General features: G+C 47.1%; 1 protein-coding gene across 1 annotated transcript in view; it reads left to right on the top strand.

The window, feature by feature from the left end:
- The first annotated feature begins 1710 nt into the window (after positions 1-1710).
- Positions 1711-22900, top strand: part of cpsf1 (cleavage and polyadenylation specific factor 1) — a 110750-nt gene continuing 89560 nt past the window's right edge. Inside the window, exons 1-7 of the mRNA XM_067968829.1 lie at positions 1711-1870; positions 7440-7594; positions 12143-12170; positions 13213-13346; positions 14049-14129; positions 18099-18250; positions 20060-20206. Coding sequence (XP_067824930.1) covers positions 7451-7594; positions 12143-12170; positions 13213-13346; positions 14049-14129; positions 18099-18250; positions 20060-20206 — 686 coding nt within the window. The 5' untranslated portion in view covers positions 1711-1870; positions 7440-7450. The remainder of the gene's footprint in view (positions 1871-7439; positions 7595-12142; positions 12171-13212; positions 13347-14048; positions 14130-18098; positions 18251-20059; positions 20207-22900) is intronic.

Raw genomic sequence — 22900 nt, 5'->3', positions numbered from 1 at the left:
GGGATGTTCGCTGATGATTGCACAGTGTTCAGTTCCATTTGCAACCCCTCAGATAATGAAGCAGTCCGTGCCCGCATGCAGCAAGACCTGGACAACATCCAGGCTTGGGCTCATAAGTGGCAAGTAACAGTCACGCCAGCCAATTTCCAGGCAATGACCATCTCCGATAAGAATCCAACCATCTCCCCTTGACATTCAACGGCATTACCATCGCCAAATCCCCCACCATCAACATCCTGGGCGTCACCATTGAACAGAAACTTAACTAGACCAGCCACATAAATACTGTGGCTACAAGAGGCTGGGTATTCTGCGGCGAGTGACTCACTTCCTGACTCCCCAAAGCCTTTCCACCATCTACTCTCCACTTGCCTGGATGAGTGCAGCTCCAACAACACTGAACAAGCTCGACACCATCCAGGACAAAGTCGCCTCCTTGATTGGCACCCCATCCACCACCCTAAACATTCACTCCCTTCATCACCGGTGCACCGTGGCTGCAGTGTGTACCATCCACAGGATGCAGTGCAGCAACTCGCCAAGGCTTCTTCGACAGCACCTCCCAAACCCACGACCTCTACCACCTGGAAGGACAAAAGCAGCAGGCACATGGGAACAACACCACCTGCACGTTCCCCTCCAAGTCACACACCATCCCGACTTGGAAATATATCGCCATTCGTTCATTGTCGCTGGGTCAAAATCCTGGAACTCCCTACCTAACAGCGCTGTAGGAGAACCTTCACCACACGGACTGCAGCGGTTCAAGAAGGCGGCTCACCACCACCTTCTCAAGGGCAATTAGGGATGGGCAATAAATGCCGGTCTCGCCAGCGACACCCACATCCCATGAATGAACAATAAAAAAAATTTCAAAGCAAACCAAGCACTGGGGTTAATTTCTAGAGGGATAGAATTGAAAAGCAATCTGGTATGGAACGTTGGTTCGACCACACTTGCAGCACTGTGCACAGCTCTGGTCTCCATATTATAAAAAGGATACAGAGGCACTGGAGAAGGTGCAAAAAAGGTTCACAACGATGCAACCAGAACTCAGAGGATGTACTTATTAGGAAAGATTGAACATTGGTCTCTTTCGTCTAGAAAAGAAGACTGAAAGGTGACCTGATAGAGGCGTTTAAGATAATGAAAGGGTTTGATAAGGTCGACATCGAGAAAACGTTTCCACTTGTGGAGGCGTCCAAAACTACAGGCCATGATTATAAGATAGACTCTAATAAATCAGGGGAAACTATTTTTCCCAGAGAGTAGTAAGAATGTGGAACTTTGCTACCACAAGGAGTAGTTGAAGGGAATGGCATAGATGTATTTAAGGGGAAGCTGGATGAGGGAGAAAGGAATAGAAGGATATGATGGGAGGGTTAGATGAAGAGGGGAGAGAGGAGGCTCTTGTGGAGCATAAACACGGGCACAGACCTGTTGGGCCGAATGGCCTGATCCTGCGCTGTGGGCCCGATGTAACAAGATGGACGCCAACACCCTCACGTGTTGAGTGCCTTCGCTTTCTCCAAACAAAAAAAAGGCGCCAACCCTCCACTTCCATCCAATGCGCATGTCCGTTGCCTGAACCCTCGCGCTGAAAAAAAAAAGCAAACAACGCGATAATTTGATGAAGCTGCGCGATTCGCCGGAAAAAAAAAACCCCCAACCCCCGGCCACACGGGGATTTCGGCAGGCAGCATCGCGAGATCTGGCCGGTAAACCAGCGGGCGAGCGTGAGACCTGGCGATGGAATGGCGGCTCCTTCCGGCCGATTGTCATTAATGATCATCATTTAATATTAAAACCGCCCGCCGCCTCCCACAGGCTGCCGTCCGCCGCCCGCGTCTTTGCCTCAGCGGCCACTGAGGTAAGTGAGAGACTGACTGGCTTTGCTCAGCCAGCACAGGCCGGGCGGGAGAATCAGCGCAGCGGCGGCCCTTAGCAACCGGCCGGAGCGGGCCCCCCCCCAACCGAAACCGGGAGACCCTGGAGATCTGACCCCCGCCGAAACGGGTGATCACCCCGGGTTAGTCCGTCAATCTGGGGTGGGGGGGGACCCTTTAACCCCACAAACCCCGGGTTAGTCCGTCAATCTGGGGGAACCCTTTAACCCCACAAACCCCGGGTTAGTCCGTCAATCTGGGGGGACCCTTTAACCCCACAAACCCCAGGTTACTCCGTCAATCTGGGGTGGGGGGGGGACCCTTTAACCCCACAAACCCCGGGTTAGTCCGTCAATCTGGGGTGGGGGGGGGAACCCTTTAACCCCACAAACCCCGGGTTAGTCCGTCAATCTGGGGGGGGGGAACCCTTTAACCCCACAAACCCCGGGTTAGTCCGTCAATCTGGGGGGGGGGGGGAACCCTTTAACCCCACAAACCCCGGGTTAGTCCGTCAATCTGGGGTGGGGGGGGGGACCCTTTAACCCCACAAACCCCGGGTTAGTCCGTCAATCTGGGGTGGGGGGGGGGACCCTTTAACCCCACAAACCCCGGGTTAGTCCGTCAATCTGGCGGGGGGGGGGGAGACCCTTTAACCCCACAAACCCCGGGTTAGTCCGTCAATCTGGGGAGACCCTTTAACCCCACAAACCCCGGGTTAGTCCGTCAATCTGGGGGGACCCTTTAACCCCACAAACCCCGGGTTAGTCCGTCAATCTGGGGGGGGGGAACCCTTTAACCCCACAAACCCCGGGTTAGTCCGTCAATCTGGGGTGGGGGGGGACCCTTTAACCCCACAAACCCCGGGTTAGTCCGTCAATCTGGGGTGGGGGGGGGACCCTTTAACCCCACAAACCCCGGGTTAGTCCGTCAATCTGGCGGGGGGGGGGACCCTTTAACCCCACAAACCCCGGGTTAGTCCGTCAATCTGGGGTGGGGGGGGGACCCTTTAACCCCACAAACCCCGGGTTAGTCCGTCAATCTGGGGAGACCCTTTAACCCCACAAACCCCGGGTTAGTCCGTCAATCTGGGGGGGGACCCTTTAACCCCACAAACCCCGGGTTAGTCCGTCAATCTGGGGAGACCCTTTAACCCCACAAACCCCGGGTTACTCCGTCAATCTGGGGGAGGGGACACTTTAACCCCACAAACCCCGGGTTAGTCCGTCAATCTGGGGGAGGGGACACTTTAACCCCACAAACCCCGGGTTACTCCGTCAATCTGGGGGAGGGGACACTTTAACCCCACAAACCCCGGGTTAGTCCGTCAATCTGGGGAGACCTGTTAACCCCACAAACCCCGGGTTAGTCCGTCAATCTGGGGAGACCCTTTAACCCCACAAACCCCGGGTTAGTCCGTCAATCTGGGGAGACCCTTTAACCCCACAAACCCCGGGTTAGTCCGTCAATCTGGGGAGACCCTTTAACCCCACAAACCCCGGGTTAGTCCATCAATCTGGGGGGACCCTTTAACCCCACAAACCCCGGGTTAGTCCGTCAATCTGGGGAGACCCTTTAACCCCACAAACCCCAGGTTAGTCCGTCAATCTGGGGAGACCCTTTAACCCCACAAACCCCGGGTTAGTCCGTCAATCTGGGGGAGGGGACACTTTAACCCCACAAACCCCGGGTTAGTCCGTCAATCTGGGGAGACCCGTTAACCCCACAAACCCCGGGTTAGTCCGTCAATCTGGGGAGACCCTTTAACCCCACAAACCCCGGGTTAGTCCGTCAATCTGGGGAGACCCTTTAACCCCACAAACCCCGGGTTAGTCCGTCAATCTGGGGGGGGGGACCCTTTAACCCCACAAACCCCGGGTTAGTCCGTCAATCTGGGGGGACCCTTTAACCCCACAAACCCCGGGTTAGTCCGTCAATCTGGGGGGACCCTTTAACCCCACAAACCCCGGGTTAGTCCGTCAATCTGGGGAGACCTGTTAACCCCACAACACTGAGGACACCATCCAACGTGTTGTGTGGCACTACCACCGTGCTAAATGGGATAGATTCAGAACAGATCTGGCAGCACAAAACTGGGCATCCATGAGGCGCTGTAGGCCATCAGCAGCAGCAGAACTGTATTCCAGCACAATCTGTAACCTCATGGCCCGGCATATTCCTCACTCTACCATTACCAACAAGCCAGGGGATCAATCCTGGTTCAATGAGGAGTGTAGAAGAGCATGCTAGGAGCAGCATCAGGCATACCTAAAAATGAGGTGCCAACCTGGTGAAGCTACAACTCAGGACAACATGCATGCTAAACAGCAGAAGCAACATGCTATAGACAGAGCTAAGCGATTCCACAACCAACGGATCAGATCAAAGCTCTGCATTCCTGCCACATTCAGTCGTGAATGGTGGTGGATAATTAAACAACGAACGGGAGGAGGAGGCTCTGCAAACATCCCCATCCTCAATGATAGCGGAGTCCAGCACGTGAGTGCAAAAGACAAGGCTGAAGCGTTTGCAACCATCTTCAGCCAGAAGTGCCGAGTGGATGATCCATCTCGGCCTCCTCCCGATATCCCCACCATCACAGAAGCCAGTCTTCTGCCAATTCGATTCACTCCACGTGATATCAAGAAACGGCTGAGTGCACTGGATACAGCAAAGGCTATGGGCCTCGACAACATCCTGGCTGTAGTGCTGAAGACTTGTGCTCCAGAACTAACTGCGCCTCTAGCCAAGCTGTTCCAGTACAGTAACAACACTGGCATCTACCCGACAATGTGGAAAATTGCCCAGGTATGTCCTGCCCACAAAAAGCAGGACAAATCCAATCCAGCCAATTACCGCCCCATCAGTCTACTCTCAATCATCAGCAAAGTGATGGAAGGTGTTGTCGACAGTGCTATCCAGTGGCACTTACTCACCAATAACCTGCTCACCGATGCTCAGTTTGGGTTCCGCCAGGACCGTTTGGCTCCAGACCTCATTACAGCCTTGGTCCAAACATGGAGAATAGAGCTGAATTCCAGAGGTTAGGTGAGAGTGACTGCCCTTGACATTAAGGCAGCATTTGACCGAGTGTGGCACCAAGGAGTCCTAGTAAAATTGAAGTTAATGGGAATCAGGAGGAAAACTCTCCAGTGGCTGGAGTCATACCTAGCACAAAGGAAGATGGTGGTGGTTGTTGGAGGCCAATCATCTCAGCCCCAGGGCATTGCTGCAGGAGTTCCTCAGGGCAGTGTCCTAGGCCCAACCATCTTCAGCTGCTTCATCAATGACCTTCCCTCCATCATAAGGTCAGAAATGGGGATGTTCGCTGATGATTGCACAGTGTTCAGTTCTATTTGCAACTCTGAATCCGCATGCAGCAAGACCTGGACAACATCCAGACTTGGTCTCATAAGTGGCAAGTAACGTTTGTGCCAGATAAGTGCCAGGCAATAACCATCTCCAACAAGAGACAGTCTAACCACCTCCCCTTGACATTCAACGGCATTACCATCGTCGAATTCCCCACCAACATCCTGGGGGTCACCATTGACCAGAAACTTAACTGGACCAGCCATATAAATACTGTGGCTACGAGAGCAGGTCAGAGGCTGGGTATTCTGTGGCGAGTGACTCACTTCCTGACTCCCCAAAGCCTTTCCACCATCTACAAGGCACAAGTCAGGAGTGTGATGGAATACTCTCCACTTGCTTGGATGAGTGCAGCTCCAACAACACTTAAGAAGCTCGACACCATCCAGGACAAAGCAGCCCGCTTGATTGGCACCCCATCCACCACCCTAAACATTCACTCCCTTCACCACCGGCGCACAGTGGCTGCAGTGTGTACCATCCACAGGATGCACTGCAGCAACTCACCAAGGCTTCTTTGACAGCTCCTCCCAAACCTGCGACCTCTACCACCTAGAAGGACAAGGGCAGCAGGCACATGGGAACAACACCACCTGCACGGTCCCCTCCAAGTCACACACCATCCCGACTTGGAAATATATCGCCGTTCCTTCATCGTCGCTGGGTCAAAATCCTGGAACTCCCTTCCTAACCGCACTGTGGGAGACCTGTCACCACATGGACTGCAGCGGCTCACCACCACCTTCTCAAGGGCAACTAGGGATGGGCAATAAATGCCGGCCTCGCCAGCGACGCCCACATCCCATGAACAAATTTTTAAAGAGCCACAAACCCCAGGTTAGTCTGTCAATCTGGGGAGACCCATTAACCCCACAAACCCCAGGTTAGTCCGTCAATCTGGGGAGACCTGTTAACCCCTCAATCCCCAGGGTTAATCTGTCATCTTGGGAGAACTATTAACCCCACAAACCTCAGGTTAATCTCTCAGTTCTGAGGTGACGTATTTACCCCAGCAACATGGGATTGTTGGGGTTAACAGGTCACCCCAGACTGACCGATTAACCTGGGATTGTTGAGGTTAATAGGTCACCCCAGACTGACAGATTAACGTGGGATTGTTGGGGTTAATAGGTCACCCCAGACTGACAGATTAACATGGGATTGTTGGGGTTAATAGGTCACCCCAGACTGACAGATTAACGTGGGATTGTTGGGGTTAATAGGTCACCCCAGACTGACAGATTAACGTGGGATTGTTGGGGTTAATAGGTCACCCCAGACTGACAGATTAACCTGGGATTGTTGGGGTTAATAGGTCACCCCAGACTGACAGATTAACCTGGGATTGTTGGGGTTAATAGGTCACCCCAGACTGACAGATTAACCTGGGATTGTTGGGGTTAATAGGTCACCCCAGACTGACAGATTAATCTGGGATTGTTGGGGTTAATAGGTCACCCCAGACTGACAGATTAATCTGGGATTGTTGGGGTTAATAGGTCACCCCAGACTGACAGATTAACCTGGGATTGTTGGGGTTAATAGGTCACCCCAGACTGACAGATTAATCTGGGATTGTTGGGGTTAATAGGTCACCCCAGACTGACAGATTAACGTGGGATTGTTGGGGTTAATAGGTCACCCCAGACTGACAGATTAATCTGGGATTGTTGGGGTTAATAGGTCACCCCAGACTGACAGATTAACCTGGTCATTTAGATCATTGCTGTTTCTGGGACCTTGTGCACAATTGGTTGCTGCGTCTGTCTACATTACAACAGTGACTACACTTCAAATTTACTTTGTTGGCTGTAAAGCGCTTTGGGACGCCCTGCAGATGTGAAAGGCGCTATATAAATAAATTATTTCTGCTTTATCTGGGGCACACATTTTGCTTTGCACTAGAAAAGTTTTTAACCTGAGTTTTTAGCCAGGGTGCTGGCTCCCAGTATTCTTCATGTCCTTGTTGCACACAGGACAATTAATTATGCTATTGGACGTTTACCCAAGCTTTGTGTCAACTCATCAGTACATGGTTGCTCATTTCTTATTCTACTCTCAATCTTAGGGGTGTTCTGCACTGTCAGTCTTGGCCCTTTACTTAGATTTCTTGATTTTGAAAAGAAATGAGCAATGATTGCAGAGAAATGTCAGCTCTTGTATTTTGATTTTGATTGTACGCAGGAGTTGACGGTATGTATGCAGTGTATCGTCAGGTACACCCCCCGACGGGGCTCGAGTTCGCTATCTACTGCAGCTTCTTTTCCAATGCTGAGCGAAATCTGGTGGTGGCTGGGACATCTCAGCTGCAGGTTTACAGATTGATCCATGATGCAGAGGTGAGCTCTAATGAAAATTCAATATGTTGATTATTTGGAAATTTGTAACCTGCAGTTTAAAAAAAAATGTTTTAATTTGTTCTCTACCTCTGCTTGAAGGTGTTGACTCCTTACTGGGGTATTTGTCCACAGTCATGAGTCTTCTCATTCCTCAATCAAATGGTCAAACTGATGGGCTATTCCATTGCAGAGGGAAATACAGCTAAACAAGTTCCCATCTTCACCAGCGTCCACATGTTGAGTTTCCTGCAGGGATCACTAGATAAAACTCAAGACCAGGAGCAGCGGCTGTTCTCTTTTCTTCCCTTATCTCCCCATCTTAACTTATGGGCGTTGAGGCCGGTGACATGTGGCCCCTCTGTAGCCTAGACTCACATCAACAGTCACCAATTAGGAAAGGCACCAATGGAACTGTACACTGCTCTAAATCCTATTTTCCTTTTGCATGGCAGTGTTGAATATTTTAATCAACAACAGCAACTTGCATTTATATAGTTTCTTTAACATAGTAAAACGTCCCAAGACGCTTCCCAGGAACACTATCAAACAGAATTTGACACCAAGCCACATAAAGAAATATTAGGACAGGTGGTAAAAAAGGTAGGTTTTAAGGAGCGTCTTAAAGGAGGAGAGAGATGGGGAGAGGTTTAGGGAGGGAATTCCACAGCTTAGGGCCCAGGCAGCTGAAGGCACTGCCGCCACTGGTGGAGCAATTAAAATCAAGGATGTGCAAGAGGCCAGAATTGGAGGAGCGCAGAGATCTCGGAGGATTGTAGGGCTGGAGGAGGTTACAGAGATAGGGAGGGGCGAGGCCAAGGAGGGATTTGGACTTCAAAATCGAGGCATTGCCGAACTGGCAACCGTTGTAGGTCAACAAACACAGGAGTGATGGGTTAACGGGACATGGTGCGAGTTAGGATATGGGCAGCAGAGCTTTGGATGACATCAAATTTATGGAGGGTAGAAGATGGGAGGCCGGCCAGGAGAGTATTGGAATAGTCAAGTCTAGAGGTGACAAAGCCGTGGATGAGGGTTTCAGCAGCGGATGAGCTGAGGAAGGGGTGGAGACGGGCGATATTAAGGAGGTGGAAGTAGGAGGTCTTGGCGATAGAGCGGATATGCAGTAAGAAGCTCGTTTCAAAGTCAGATTGGATGCCGAGGTTGCGAACGGTCTGGTTCAGCCTCAGACAGTGGCCAGGGAGAGGGATAGAATTAGTGGCTAGGGAACAGAGTTTGGCGGGGACCATAGATAATGGCTTCGGTCTTCCTATTTATTTGGAGGAAATTTCTGCTCATCCAGTAGTGGGTGTCGGACAAGCAGCGTGACAAATCAGCGTGATTAAAGGATATAATTGGAAAATCTGGTCAATGTGCTTTCTTCTTTTCTTTCCCCTCCTGAGGTTATTGACTCCTTCCTAGAGGGGTTTCCCCGGTGCTTTGTCTAAATGGCCATGGCTCATGTGGCCACTTGTCATTGGCCTCAACATCCCTTAGGTTAAAGAGGAGAAACGTCAGTCTGTGTTCCTGCTCCTGATCGACACCGAGCAATCCCTGGTGAAAACACATGTTTAAGGACGTTCATAGAATGGTTACAGCAGAGAAGGAGACCATTCGGCCCATCGAGCCCGTGCCAGCTCTTTGTAAGAGCAATCCAGTTAGTCCCACAGCCCTGCAAATTTTTTCCCAATTTATCCAATTCCTTTTTGAAGTCCACGATTGAATCTGCTTCCACCACCCTTTCAGGCAGCGCATTCCAGATCCTAACTGCTCACTGACTAAAAAAGCTTTTCCTCATGTTGCCTTTGGTGGTGGGAAAATTATTGGAATCAATTCTGAGGGACAGGATAAACCGTCACTTAGAAAGACATGGAGTAATCAAGGACAGTCAGCACGGATTTGTTAAGGGAAGGTCGTGTCTGACTAACTTGATTGAATTTTTTGAGGAGGTAACAAGGAGGGTCGATAAGAGTAGTGCATTTGATGTAGCCTACATGGATTTTAGCAAGGTTTTTGACAGGGTCCCACATGACAGACTGGTCAAAAAAGCACAAGCCCATGGGATCTAAAGGAGGGTGGCAAGTTGGATCCAAAATTGGCTCAGTGGCAGGAAGCAAAGGGTAATGGTTGACGGGTGTTTTTGTGACAGGAAGGCTGTTTCCAATGGGGTTCCACAGGGCTCAGTACTAGGTCCTTTGCTTTTTGTGGTATATATTAATGATTTGGACTTAAATGTAGGGGGCATGATTAAGAAGTTTGCAGATGATACAAAAATTGGCCGTGTGATTGATAGTGAGGAGGAAAGCTGTAGACTGCAGGAAGATATCAATGGACTGGTCAGGTGGGCAGAAAAGTGGCAAATGGAATTCAATCCGGAGAAGTGTGAGGTAATGCATTTGGGGAGGGCAAACAAGGCAAGGGAACACACAATAAATGGGAGGGTACTGAGAGGAGTAGAGGACGTGAGGGACCTTTGATTGCATGTCCACAGATCCCTGAAGGTAGCAGGACAGGTAGATAAGGTGGTTAAGAAGGCATATGAAATACTTTCCTTTATTAGCCGAGGCATAAAATATAAGCAATTTTACAACACCAAGTTATAGTCCAGCAATTTTATTTTAAATTCACAAGCTTTCGGAGGCTTCCTCCTTCGTCAGGTGAACGATGTGAAAAATCGTTCACCTGACGAAGGAGGAAGCCTCCGAAAGCTTGTGAATTTAAAATAAAATTGCTGGACTATAACTTGGTGTTGTAAAATTGTTTACAATTGTCAACCCCAGTCCATCACCGGCATCTCCACATCATAAAATATAAGAGCAGAGGTGTTATGCTGGAACCGTATAAAACACTAGTTAGGCCACAGCTTGAGTACTATGCACAGTCCTGGTCACCACATTACAGGGAAGATGTAATTGCACGAGAGAGGGCGCAGAGGAGATTTACGAGGATGTTGCCAGGACTGGAGAATTTGATAGAGTGGATAGGGAAGACCTATTTCCCTTAGCGGAGGGGTCAATAACCAGGGGACATAGATTTAAAGTGATTGGTGGAAGGATTAGAGGGGAACTGAGGAAAAATCTTTTCCCCCAGAGGGTGGTGGGGGTCTGGAACTCACTGCCTGAAAGGGTGGTAGAGGCAGAAACCCTCAACTCATTTAAAAAGTACCTGGATGAGCACCTGAAGTGCCGCGACCTACAGGGCTACGGACCAAGTGCTGGAAAGTGGGATTGGGCTGAGTGGCTCATTTTCGGCCGTCGCGGACATGATGGGCCGAATGGCCTCTTTCTGTGCCGTAAATTTTCTATGATTCTTTGGTTCTTCTGCCAATCACCGTAAATCTGTGTCCTCTGGTTCTTGATCCTTCAGCCAATGGGAACAGTTTCTCTTTATTTATCTAAACTCTTCATGATTTTGAATGCTTCTATCAAATCTCCTCTTAATCTTCTCTGCTCTAAGGAGAACAACCCCAGCTTCTCCAGTCTATTCACGTAACTGAAGTCCCTTGTCCCTGGAACCATTCTAGTAAATCTTTTCTGCACCCTCACTAAGGCCTTCATATCCTTCCTAAAGTGCGGTGCCCAGAATTGGACACAATATTCCAGTTGTGGCTGAACCAGTGTTTTATAAAGGTTCAACGTAACTTCCTTGCATTTGTACTCTATGCCTCTATTTATACAGCACAGGATCCCATATGCTTTTTTAACCACTTTCTCAACCTGTCCTGCCACCGTCAAAGATTTGTGCACCTATACCCCCAGGTCTCTCTGTTCCTGCACCCCTTTTAGAATTGTTCCATTTAGTTTATATTGCCTCTCCTTATTCTTCTTGCCAAAATATATCACTTCGCACTTCTCTGCTTTAAATTTCATCTGCCACATGTCCGCTCATTCCAACAGCCTGTCTATGTCCTCTTGAAGTCTATTACTATCCTCCTCACTGTTGACTACACTGGCAAGTTTTGTGTCATGTGCAGATATTGATATATATCGAAAAAAGCAGTGGTACTTGTACTGACCCTTGGGGAACACCACTCTATACTGTCCTGCAGTCCGATAAACAACCGTTCACCACTACTCTCTGTTTCCTGTTGCTTAGCTAATTCTGCATCTATGCTGCCACTGCCCCTTTTATTCCATGGGCTTAAATTTTCCTGACAAGCCTATTATGTGGCACTTTATCAAACGCCTTTTGAATGTCGATATACACCACATCAACCGCATTGCATCATGTTGAATGATGATTGGAGGCTGGTGGCATTGACCCTGCCCCTGCTGTCAAATAACCTTCTGGCACTCACTCTGTAGTTTCATTTATGAAGAATGGCTACTTTGGCCATGACCTGTCACCCATGGAACTGTAGTCAGAAGTTAATGCCTTCAGGGAAGGAGGGCAGGACATAGGAGCAGGAGGAGGCCATTCAACCCCTCGAGCCTGTTCCACCAATCAGTTAGATCATGGCTGATCTGCACCTCAATTCCATTTACCCACCCTATTATTTTGCTTTTGTTTTAGGGATTAATACTAATTATTCCTTTTTTTTTATACTTGCAGAGCACAGTAAAAGGAGACAAGCCTTCAGGTAACCCAGTCCTTTTCTCATACAGATATTTAACAGACTGAATTCCATTTATTCAGTACTTTAGATGTGGCTGGGCAGTTGCAAAATACAACTGAACCTGTCAAATTTATGTTAGCCATGGCTCACTCTCATCTCTGAGTCCGAAGTTTGTGGGTTCAAGTCTCGTTCAAGAGACTTGAGCACAAAATCCAGGCTGATACTTCAGTGCAGTACTGAGGGAGTGCTGCACCGTTGGAGGTGTCGTCTTTAGGATGAGATTTAAATTGAGGCCCCGTCTGCCTTCTCAGGTGGACGTAAAAGATCCCATGGCACCATTCGAAGAAGAGCAGGGGCGTTCTCCCCTGTGTCCAGGGCTAATGTTTATCCCTCAATTGACATCACTAAGTCAGATGATCTGATCATTTATCTCATTGCAGTTTGTAGGACCTTGCTATGCGCAAATTGGCTGCCGTGTTTCCTACATTACAGACTCCAGAGCACAGCTCTGTGACCCCTGGTGGAAAGGGCAACTGTGATACAGGGAGAAGACCAAATTAGTCTCAGCTGTGCTTCTTCCATGGTCAAGACAGCGTGCCGACACTCGATTAAAATCGAGTGCCAGGCTTCAGGCAGGAGTTGCTGCCCTCTACAAGGAACCCTAGTCCCTATGGGCTGTATATATGTATACCATGTATGCTTGGAGGCCACGAGTCAGCCCTTTTAGGGTAGGGAAGGGGAAGAGACTTGAATCATACCCTAAATGTTGCCGTCGTCCGTGACCTCATCAACCTGCTAATTCAAAAAGGTTGATATTCTTGCAGTATTTACCTTGCCAGTGAATCATGGCTGGAAATTTAAACTAGGACACTGATAAAAATGTTAATGTGACTTTTCAGAAGTTTGACTGAGGCAGTTCTGAAGGCTGAGTGGAGTACATTCCCTGCAAATGAATAAACTGTGCAACTGAGATAAATTTGTTGCCTTAGAGTGGTATAAATAAATTACAGAAGGGATTAGGTTTATATTTTTATTTCTTAATGTCTGCCTTCTGTTTTCTCTGTAGATGTTAAAGGTCGGAAAGAGAAGCTGGAGCAGGTTGCTTCTTTTGCGCTCTTTGGGAATGTCATGTCCATAGCCAGCGTACAGCTTGCAGGTTCCAAGCGGGATGCACTCCTCCTCAGCTTCAAGGATGCCAAGGTAAGCTGACGTGTGTCTGTGTGTGTGTGATTGTTGTGCCTAACACAACATTGTAACATGAGGAGGAAAATCCCTTAGCCAAAAGACCCAGAGACCAAAGGATGTGTCCACCCTCCATAAACTTGAGCTCATCCAAAACTCTGCTGCCCATTTCCTAACTCGCACTATGTTCCGTTCACCCTTCACCCGTGCTCGTTGACCTACATTGACTCCTGGTCCAGCAACGCCTCGATTTAAAAATTCTCATCCTTGTTTTCCAATCCCTCCATGGAATCGCCCCTCCCTATCTCTGTAACCTCCTCCAGCCCTACAACCCTCCGAGATCTCTGCACTCCTCCAGTTCTGGTTTCTTGCGCACCACCGATTTTCATCGTTACACCATTGGCGGCCGTGCCTTCAGCTGCCTGGGCCCTAAACTCTGGAATTCCCTCCCTAAATCTCTCCGCCTCTTTACCTCTCTCTTCTCCTTTAAGACGCTTCTTAAAACCTACTTCTTTGACCCAGCTTTTGGTCCCCTATCCTAATATCTACTTATGTGGCTCGGTGTCAGATTTTGTTTAATAACGCTCCTGTGAAGGGCCCTGGGATGTTTTACTACATTAAAGGTGCTATATAAATGCAAGTTGTTGTTGTTACAGGTTCCCTGGTTCTGGAGGATCTGTGTTTATTTTTAACATGTCTGCTGTTTTCCTTTTTTTAAAGCTGTCTGTGGTTGAGTATGACCCTGGAACCCACGACCTGAAAACACTCTCACTGCATTATTTTGAGGAGCCTGAGCTGAAGGTAGCATTTCAGTTGCGAATGTATGCAAATGACCGCGCAGCGTGACAAGGCAGAGCGAGATCTTTAGCCACTTGCCCTCGTGTTTTCTTTTGTCATGGAATGGATTTTAATTTCTCTTTCCTTTTCTGGAGTATTGTGTCCAATTCTGAGCACCACTTCTGAGGAAGGATGTCAAGGCCTTAGAGAGGGTGCAGAGCAGATTTACTAAAATAGTACCAGGAATGAGGGACTTCAGTTATGTGGAGAGACTGGAGAAGCTGGGGTTGTTCTCAGAGCAGAGAAGGTTAAGGGGAGATTTAATAGAATTGTTCAAAATCATGAACGGTTTTGATAGAATAAATAAGGAGAAACTGTTTCCAGTGACAGAAGGGTCGGTGACCAGAGGACACAGATTTAAGGTGATTGGCAAAAGAGGTGAGATGAGGAAAAATGTTTTTACACAGTGGGTTATTATGATCTGGAATGCACTGCCTGAAAAGGTGGTGGAAGTTGATTCAATAGTAACTTTCAAAAGGGAATTGGATAAATACTTGAGGGGAAAAATTAGCAGGGCTATGAGGAAAGAGCAGGGTTGTGGGACTAATTCGATCGCTCTTCCAAAGAGCTGGCACAGGCACGATGGGCCGAATGGCCTCCTGTGCTGTATCATTCTGTGATTCAAAGGCAACCTTCAGGGTGGGTAATTAAATCAAAGGGCTGGTGTTGATGGTTCTCAGTTAGAGAAGAGCCACGTTGGCAGATGCCCTGCTCACAGTGCCAAGACTGCCCTGGTTAAAGCCAGCAGTGATATCTTCTATGACTGTGATCGAAGCATTCTATCCCTCCTAGTCAACCACACCATCCCTTTCCCAACATCTCTTCCATGGGATTGTCCTTGCATGGTTCCACTTCTACTTCTCCCAACACAACCAGCACATCTCCAGCAATGGTTTCTCTTCCTCTCTCTGCGTGGTGACTGCCAGCATTTCTACAATGATCCATCCTTGGGCCCCCTCCTCTTCCTCACCCACAGGCCGGCCCTCAGTGACATCAACCGTAGGCACAGGGTCAATTTCCATAGGTGTGTTGATGACGCCCTACTCTGTGTCTCTGCCACATCCCTTGAACTCGCAACACCTCTGTGGTGTCAGACTGCCTGCCTGAGATTAAGTCATGGCAGAAACAGAATATCCTCCAATTGAGTAAGGGGAAGACCGGAACCAACATTTTGTGGTCCTTGCCTAAAAGTCTGCGCCCACCGTCTCCATTCACGTCCCTGGCTGCACGTTGTGATGAACCAGATTGTGTCTTGTTCAACCCTGAGCTGAGTTTCAAACTTCAACTCCTATGCATCATCAAGACTGTTTACTTCCACCATCTGCCTCTGCCCCTACCTAGCTCCCACCCCTGCTAAAACCTCAGCAAAGTCCTCCAGCCTTGCATCTCCTCCAGTGTCCTCTGACTCTGACCATCCGGATACAATGTTTCCCTCTGCTTTATCGTTGCTAGCAGAGCGCTTAGCTGTTTTAGCTCTATTCTCTGGAAATCCCTCCCTAAACCCTGACCCTTCTCAAACTCTCTGCCTTTTTAAAAAAAAATCTCTTCAAAACCTACTGATTATGCTTTTGGTCATCACTCCTTACTCCCTCACGCTGGATCGGAATCTGTTCCATTCATCTTCCATGAAGCACCTTGAGAAGTCTTCCTATGTTAAAGGTTCATTATAAATGCAAATTGTTGTTGCAGCAGTAGTATTGGTGCAGTAAGAGGGGATGTTGTGACATCAAGGTTAAGGCACATTACCTAAGGTGGTGTAGAGACATTTTTACTTTGTACTGAATCCGGTCTGGCAGTGTTTGTTTTGTATAGTTGGAGGGAACTGTAATCATAGAATTACAGAAAGGTTACAGCATGGAAGGAGGCCTTTCAGCCCATCGAGTCCGTGCTGGCTCTATGCAAGAGCCATCCAGCTAGTCCCAGTCCCCCGCCCAATCCTGGTAGCCCTGCAGATTTTTTCCTTTCAAGTACTTATCCAGTTCCCTTTTGAAGGCCATGATTGAATCTGCCTCCACCACCCCCTCGGGCAGTGCATTCCAGATCCTAACCACTCGCTGTGTAAAAAAAGTTTTTCCTCATGTCACCTTTGGTTCTTTCGCCAATCACCGTAATTCTATGTCTTCTTGTTCTTGACCCTTCTGCCAATGGGAACAGTTTCTCTCTATCTATTCTGTCTAGACCCTTCATGATTTTGAATACCTCTATAAAATCTCCTCGCAACCGCCTCAGTTCCAAGGAGAACAACCCCAGCTTCTCCAGTCTATCCACGGGACTAAAGTCCTTCATCCCTGGAATCATTCTAGTAAATCTCTTCTGCACCCTCTCTAAGGCCTTCACATCTTTCCTAAGTGTGGTGCCCAGAACTGGACACAACACTCCAGCTGTGGCCGAACCAGTGTTTTATAAAGGTTCATTGTGACTTCCTTGCTTTTGTACTCTATGCCTCTATTTATAAAGCCCAGGATCCTGTATGCTTTTTTAACTGCTTTCTCAACCTGCCCTGCCATTTTCAACGATTTGTGCACATATACCCCCAGGTCTCTCTGTTCCTGTACCCTTTTTAGAATTGTGCACTTTAGTTTATATTGCCTCGCCTCATTCTTCCTACTGAAATGTATCACCTCGCATTTTTCTGCATTAAATTTCATCTGTCACGTGTCTGCCCATGCCACCAGCCTGTTTATATCCTCTTGAAGTCTATCACGATCCTCCTCACTGTTCACTACCCTTCCAAGTTTTGATTCATCTGTAAATTTTGAAATTGTGCCCTGTACACCCAAGTCCAAGCCATTAATATATATCAAGAAAAGCAGTGGTCCCAGCACTGACCCCTGGGGAACACCACTGTACACCTCCCTCCAGCCTGATAAACAACTGTTCACCACTACTCTGTTTCCTGCTACTTTGCCAATTCTGTATCCATGTTGCTGCTGCCCCTTTTATTCCATGGGCTTCACTTTTGATGACAAGCCCATCATGCGGCACTTTATCAAATGCCTTTTGGAAGTCCATATACATCCCATCAACTGCATTACCCTCATCGACCCTCTCTGTTACCTCATCAAAAAACTCTATCAGGTTAGTTAAACATGATTTGTCTTTAACAAACCTGTGCTGGCTTTCCTTAATTAATCTACACTTATCCACGAGGACACGTGCCTCCCAATTTTGACCCTGGTGATTACTGGGAACACAGAAATACTTACTCCAGCCTAATTCACTCTCCACCACAAGTAGTTCTACGATTGATGGTTAAATCTAGAGTTTGTACTTTTGAACAACTGCATTTGCTCCTTGGCACTAAATGCATAGTGGTGTTTATGGCATGGTATTCAGAATAGGTTGTTCATGGGGGTTCTGGAGACTCTGCCTCCCTTTTGATGTAATGATCCACTTCTCTCCTGAAAGCACTGAATCCTTGCTGGGGTACAGTTCCATGGGCACTGATTGCCCATTGGTTGCTCACCTAGGTTGTCATTCTTCATACGTAAGTCTCGACACTGGTTGCTGTCAGGCTATTTGACTGTGGTGGCATCACAGCTAAACCCAATCCTGTCTTCACCCGATACCCACACAAACATACTTCTACCATGGGTGGCGGAATAGCAGTAAGGATTGGATTCTCTCCGGTTTTTCCTTTGCTAGTCCAGGAGCACTTGCACCAATTGCAGCGCCCCTACTGCCACTAACTGAAATTGGCTGATTCAGCTCCTGGGACCTTCCTGGTCTGTTTGGCTGAATTATTCACTGCCTTAACTAGCTGAGCCACCGAGGGAACTGTTCACTGTAATAATTTAAAGGAAGATTCCAGAGTTTCAGCACAGTGCGGACTGATATTCGCAGAGGGATATTGTGCTACCTTTGTAATGTTAACCGATTTGCTTGTTTACTGCAGAATGATTTTCTTATTTTCTGCCTCTGCCTCTCTGACAGGATGGTTTTGTGCAAAACGTTCACATTCCTCTGGTGCGTGTGGACCCAGATGGACGCTGTGCAGTCATGCTGATATATGGAACGCAGCTGGTGGTCCTGCCTTTCCGAAGAGACACTTTAAGTGATGAACAAGATGGGGTTATGGGGGAGGGGTGAGCTATGATTAAAAGAAAAAACTGTTTATTGCTGCATGTATAAAATTCTTTCTGTCAGCTTTTCCCTTCTCATTTTGCTCTCTTTCCCCCTCCTCTCTTGAAAACATTGTCTTCTTCCTTGGGTAGGGCTCCACAGATACCAGTTAACCTCGAGTGCCAGGCCTAAGTGGCCATTATTCCTCTGAGGGCTTGCAGGTGAGTAGTGGGCAGTTTGGCTAGGGGCCGACTTGTAGCTGTGGATCTGCACCACAGCAAATAGCCAACACCTTGAGGAAGGGAAGATGAAACAAGTTAAACTCATCAAGAGACGGCTGGTGTCACAATTGGATTCTGTATCTCTAGGATGCTAAAACACAACGCTGCGTTATTTAGCCTCAGCTAAAACACAACGCTGCGTTATTTAACCACTATTCAGTGCTCTCAGTGAACTGCAGTGGGTGCTTATTTTTATTGACAAAACCAAAGGAAAGGAGCAAGACCCATTAAGTGTAGAACATCGCCAGGGTTGGAAAGAGTTTGAGGGCAGATGGAGAAGTGATACCAAGCTTGGGTTTTAAAAATCTCAAGGGAAAAAGGAAGATCAAGGAGAGGAAGGAGTTCCACAGGCTTGAAATCCTGGGGAAAAAATGTGTTGGAGTATAACTACTGCTGGGTGCTTTTCACGGTTCAAGGAGCATACAGGGTAAGATAAGGCAGAAAAGGAAAGCTTATGTCAGACACAGAGAACTCAATACTGCAGAAAGCCTAGAGAGTATAGAAAGAGCAGGGGTGAAATTGAAAAGGAAATTCGGAAAGCAAAGAGAGGGCATGAAAAAATATTAGCATATAAAATCAAGGAAAACCCAAAGATGTTTTATAAACACATAAAGAGCAAGAGGATAACGAGGGAAAGAGTAGGGTCTATTAGAGACCAAAAAGGTAACCTATGTATGGAAGCGGAAGATGTGGGTGTGGTTCTTAATGAATACTTTGCGTCTAGCTTCACAAAAGAGAGGGACGATGCAGAGATTGTAGTTCAGGAGGAGGAGTGTGAAATATTGGATGGGATAAACTTAGTGAGAGAGGAAGTATTAAGGGGATTAGCATCTTTGAAAGTAGATAAATCGCCAGGCCGGATGAAATGTATCCCAAACTGTTAAACGAAGCCAGGGAGGAAATAGCGGAGGCTCTGACCATCATTTTCCGATCCTCACTGGCTACAGGCGTGGTGCAGGAGGATTGGAGGATTGCTAACGTTGTACCATTGTTTAAAAAGGGAGCGAGAGATAGACTGAGTAATTAAAGGGCAGTCAGTCTAACCTCGGTGGTGGGCAAATTATTGGAATCAATTCTGAGGGTCAGGATAAACCGTCACTTAGAAAGGCACAGAGTAATCAAGGACAGTCGGCATGGATTTGTTAAGGGAAGGTCGTGTCTGACTAACTTGATTGAATTTTTTGAGGAGGTAACAAGGAGGTATCCTTTTATAGCCAGCAATTAAACTATGTGGCTTTAAAGGGATAGGCTAGGTTAAACCGTAGCAGTAGAATAATACATTGTGCATTACATGGTACAGTATAATATTAATATTATAAAGCAGCAATGGCTTCCTTCTGTGTTGTAAATGACGTTGTTCAATTTACTGTGAGGAGCATTATGGGATATCCAGTATTGTTTTACTGAAATCTTTGTGACAAACGTTCATCAGCTGATGAGATTGTCTTCTTTTATGCCTTTTAATGTAAGGGAGAAATGTATCTTTTACAGCAGCATTGATTCAGATAGTATTGCTGCTTCCATTTTATTGGTGCACTCTGTCACCCACAGGCAGAAATCCAGTTTCCTCCCCAGTTACATCATCGACGTTCGAGAGCTGGATGAAAAGTTGCTGAACGTGATTGACATGCAGTTCCTGTACGGTTACTACGAGCCCACGTTACTCATCCTCTTTGAGCCTAACCAGACTTGGCCTGGGTATGTACACAGCGCTCCCCCGTAAATGAAAACACAAAGTGCTGGACATGCACATCAGCATCTGAAAGAAAAAAGGCAGGTTATGGTTTCAGGTGGAGGTCCTTTATGGTGACCTGTGTTATTTCTCCCTCTTTCAGGTGCTGACAGACTTGTTGTTGCAGAATTTACTGTTTTATTTCCAGTTGTCAGCATTTCCTTCTTTATTATTGTTTGTGCTTCTCTCCATTTCATTTTGTGTAGTCATAAAGTTTGTTAATGTCCATACATGGGAGCATCAGCAGGATATTCAATGCTGGGGGGTAGCAGGGCATCAAAGCCAAGTGCGATCTTGTTTGTGTCCTCCATCCACGTGCTCACACGCATGTTCAAATACACACACATGGAAAGTTTCACACTCTCAGCTATCCACTTGTTATTTTAACTGTCTGGCTAGTGTTTGTTTGGGAGGAAGGAGGCTCTCTTATAACTTGAATGAAATCATCAAGATAATTATGAATAAAGAGGCCATTTGGTCCATCTTCATTCATTCAGAAGAATCCTACGGTCCCCCAATTGCAGTATCTATTTGTTTCTTAATAATTTCAGGGATTTAACCAAACTACTTGGTTAGAGTTAAGAAACAGTAGAGGTGCCATTACACTATTGGGTGTATTCTATAGGCCACCAACCAGTAGGAATGATATAGCGGAGCAAATTTGCAGGGAAATTACAGAGAGGTGCAAAAGCCATAGAGAAGTGATAATGGGGGACTTCAACTATCCTAATGTAGACTGGGATAGGAATAATATAAGGGGCAACGAGGGGGAGGAATTTTTGAAGTGTGTTCAGGAGAACTTTCTTGACCAGCACGTTTCCAGCCCAACGAGGAAGGAGGCATTGCTGGACTTGTTTCTGGGGAATGAGGCGGGCCAAGTGGAGCAAGTGTCAGTGGAGGAACATTTAGGGAACAGCGATCATAGTATCGTAAGGTTTAGAATAGCTATGGAAAAGGACATGGACCACTCTAAAGGAAAATATTCTCAATTGGAGAAGGGTCAATTTCAGTGGGATGAGAACAGATCTGGCCCGGGTAAATTAGAATCAAAGATTGGTAGGCAGAACTGTAATTAAACAAAGGGTGGCCTTTAAAGAGGAGATGGTGCAGGTACAGTCTAGGTACATTCCCACAAGGAAGAAAGGTAGGGCAACTAAAGCCGGAGCTCCCTGGATGACAAAAGAGATAGAGAGTAAGATGAAGCAGAAAAAAGGGGCATATGACAGATGTCAGATTGATAATACAAGTGAGAACCAGGCTGGATATAGAAAGTTCAGAGGGGAAGTGAAAAAGAAAATCAGAGGGGCAAAGAGAGAGTATGAGAATAGACTGGCGGCCAACATAAAAAGGAGTCCAGAAGTTTTCTATAGGCATGTAAACAGTAAATGGGTAATGAGAGGAGGGGTGGGGCTGATCAGGGACCATAAAAGGAGATCTGCTCATGGAGGAAGAGGGCATGGCCGAGGTACTAAATGAATACTTTCTTTACCAAGGAAGAAGATGCTGCCAGAGTCTCAGGAAAGGAAGATGTAGTTGAGACACTGGATGGGCTAATAACTGATAAAGAGGAGGTACTTGGAAGGCTAGCTGTACTTAAAAGTAGATAAGCCACCCGGTCCAGACGGGATGCATCCTAGGTTGCTGAAGGAAGTAAGGGTGGAAATTGCAGATGTGCTGGCCATAATCTTCCAATCCTCCTTAGATAGGGGGGTGGTGCCAGAGGACTGGAGAATTGGAAATGTTACACCCTTGTTCTAAAAAGGGTGTAAGGATAAACCCAGCAACTACAGGCCAGTCAGTTTAACCTCAGTGGCAGGGAATCTTTTAGAAATGATAATCTGGGACAGAATTAACAGTCATGTGGAAAGTTGTGAAGTGATCAGGGAAAGCCAGCACGGATTTGTTAAAGGCAAATCGTGTTTAACTAACCTGGTAGAGTTTTTTGATGAGGAAACAGAGAGGGTGGATGAGGACAATGTGGTTGATGTGGTGTATATGGACTTTAAAAAGGTGTTTGATAAAGTGCCGCATAATAGGCTTGTCATTAAGATTGGAGCCCATAATGACTTGGACTTAGGTGTACAGGGCACAATGAAGCAAAACTTGGAAGGGTAGTGAACAGTGAGGAGGATAGTGATAGACTTCAAGAGGATATAGACAGGCTGGTGGCATGGGCGTACACGTGGCAGATGAAATTTAACACAGAAAAATGCGAAGTGATACATTTTGGTAGGAAGAATGAGGAGAGGCAATATAAACTAGAGGGCACAATTCTAAAAGGGGTCCAGGAACAGAGAGACCTGGGAGTATATGTACACAAATAGTTGAAAGTGGCAGGGCAGGTTGAGAAAGCGATTTTAAAAAATCATACGGGATATTGGGCTTTATAAATAGAGGCATAGAGTACAAAAGCAAGGAAGTCATGATGAACCTTTATAAAACACTGGTTCGACCACAACTGGAGTATTGTTTCCAGTTCTGGGTACCACACTTTAGGAAAGATGTGAAGGCTTTGGAAAGGGTACAGAAGAGATTTACTAGAATGATTCCAGGGATGAGGGACTTAAATTACGTGGATGGACTGGATAAGCTGGGATTATTCTCCTTGGAATAGAGAAGGTTGAGAGGAGATTTGATCGAGGTATTCAAAATCACGAAGG

Source organism: Heptranchias perlo, chromosome 2, assembly GCF_035084215.1.
Source record: "Heptranchias perlo isolate sHepPer1 chromosome 2, sHepPer1.hap1, whole genome shotgun sequence".
NCBI lineage: Eukaryota > Metazoa > Chordata > Chondrichthyes > Hexanchiformes > Hexanchidae > Heptranchias > Heptranchias perlo.
The sequence above is the reverse complement of the archived record's forward strand: the minus strand, read 5'-3'. Positions and strand labels throughout refer to the sequence as shown.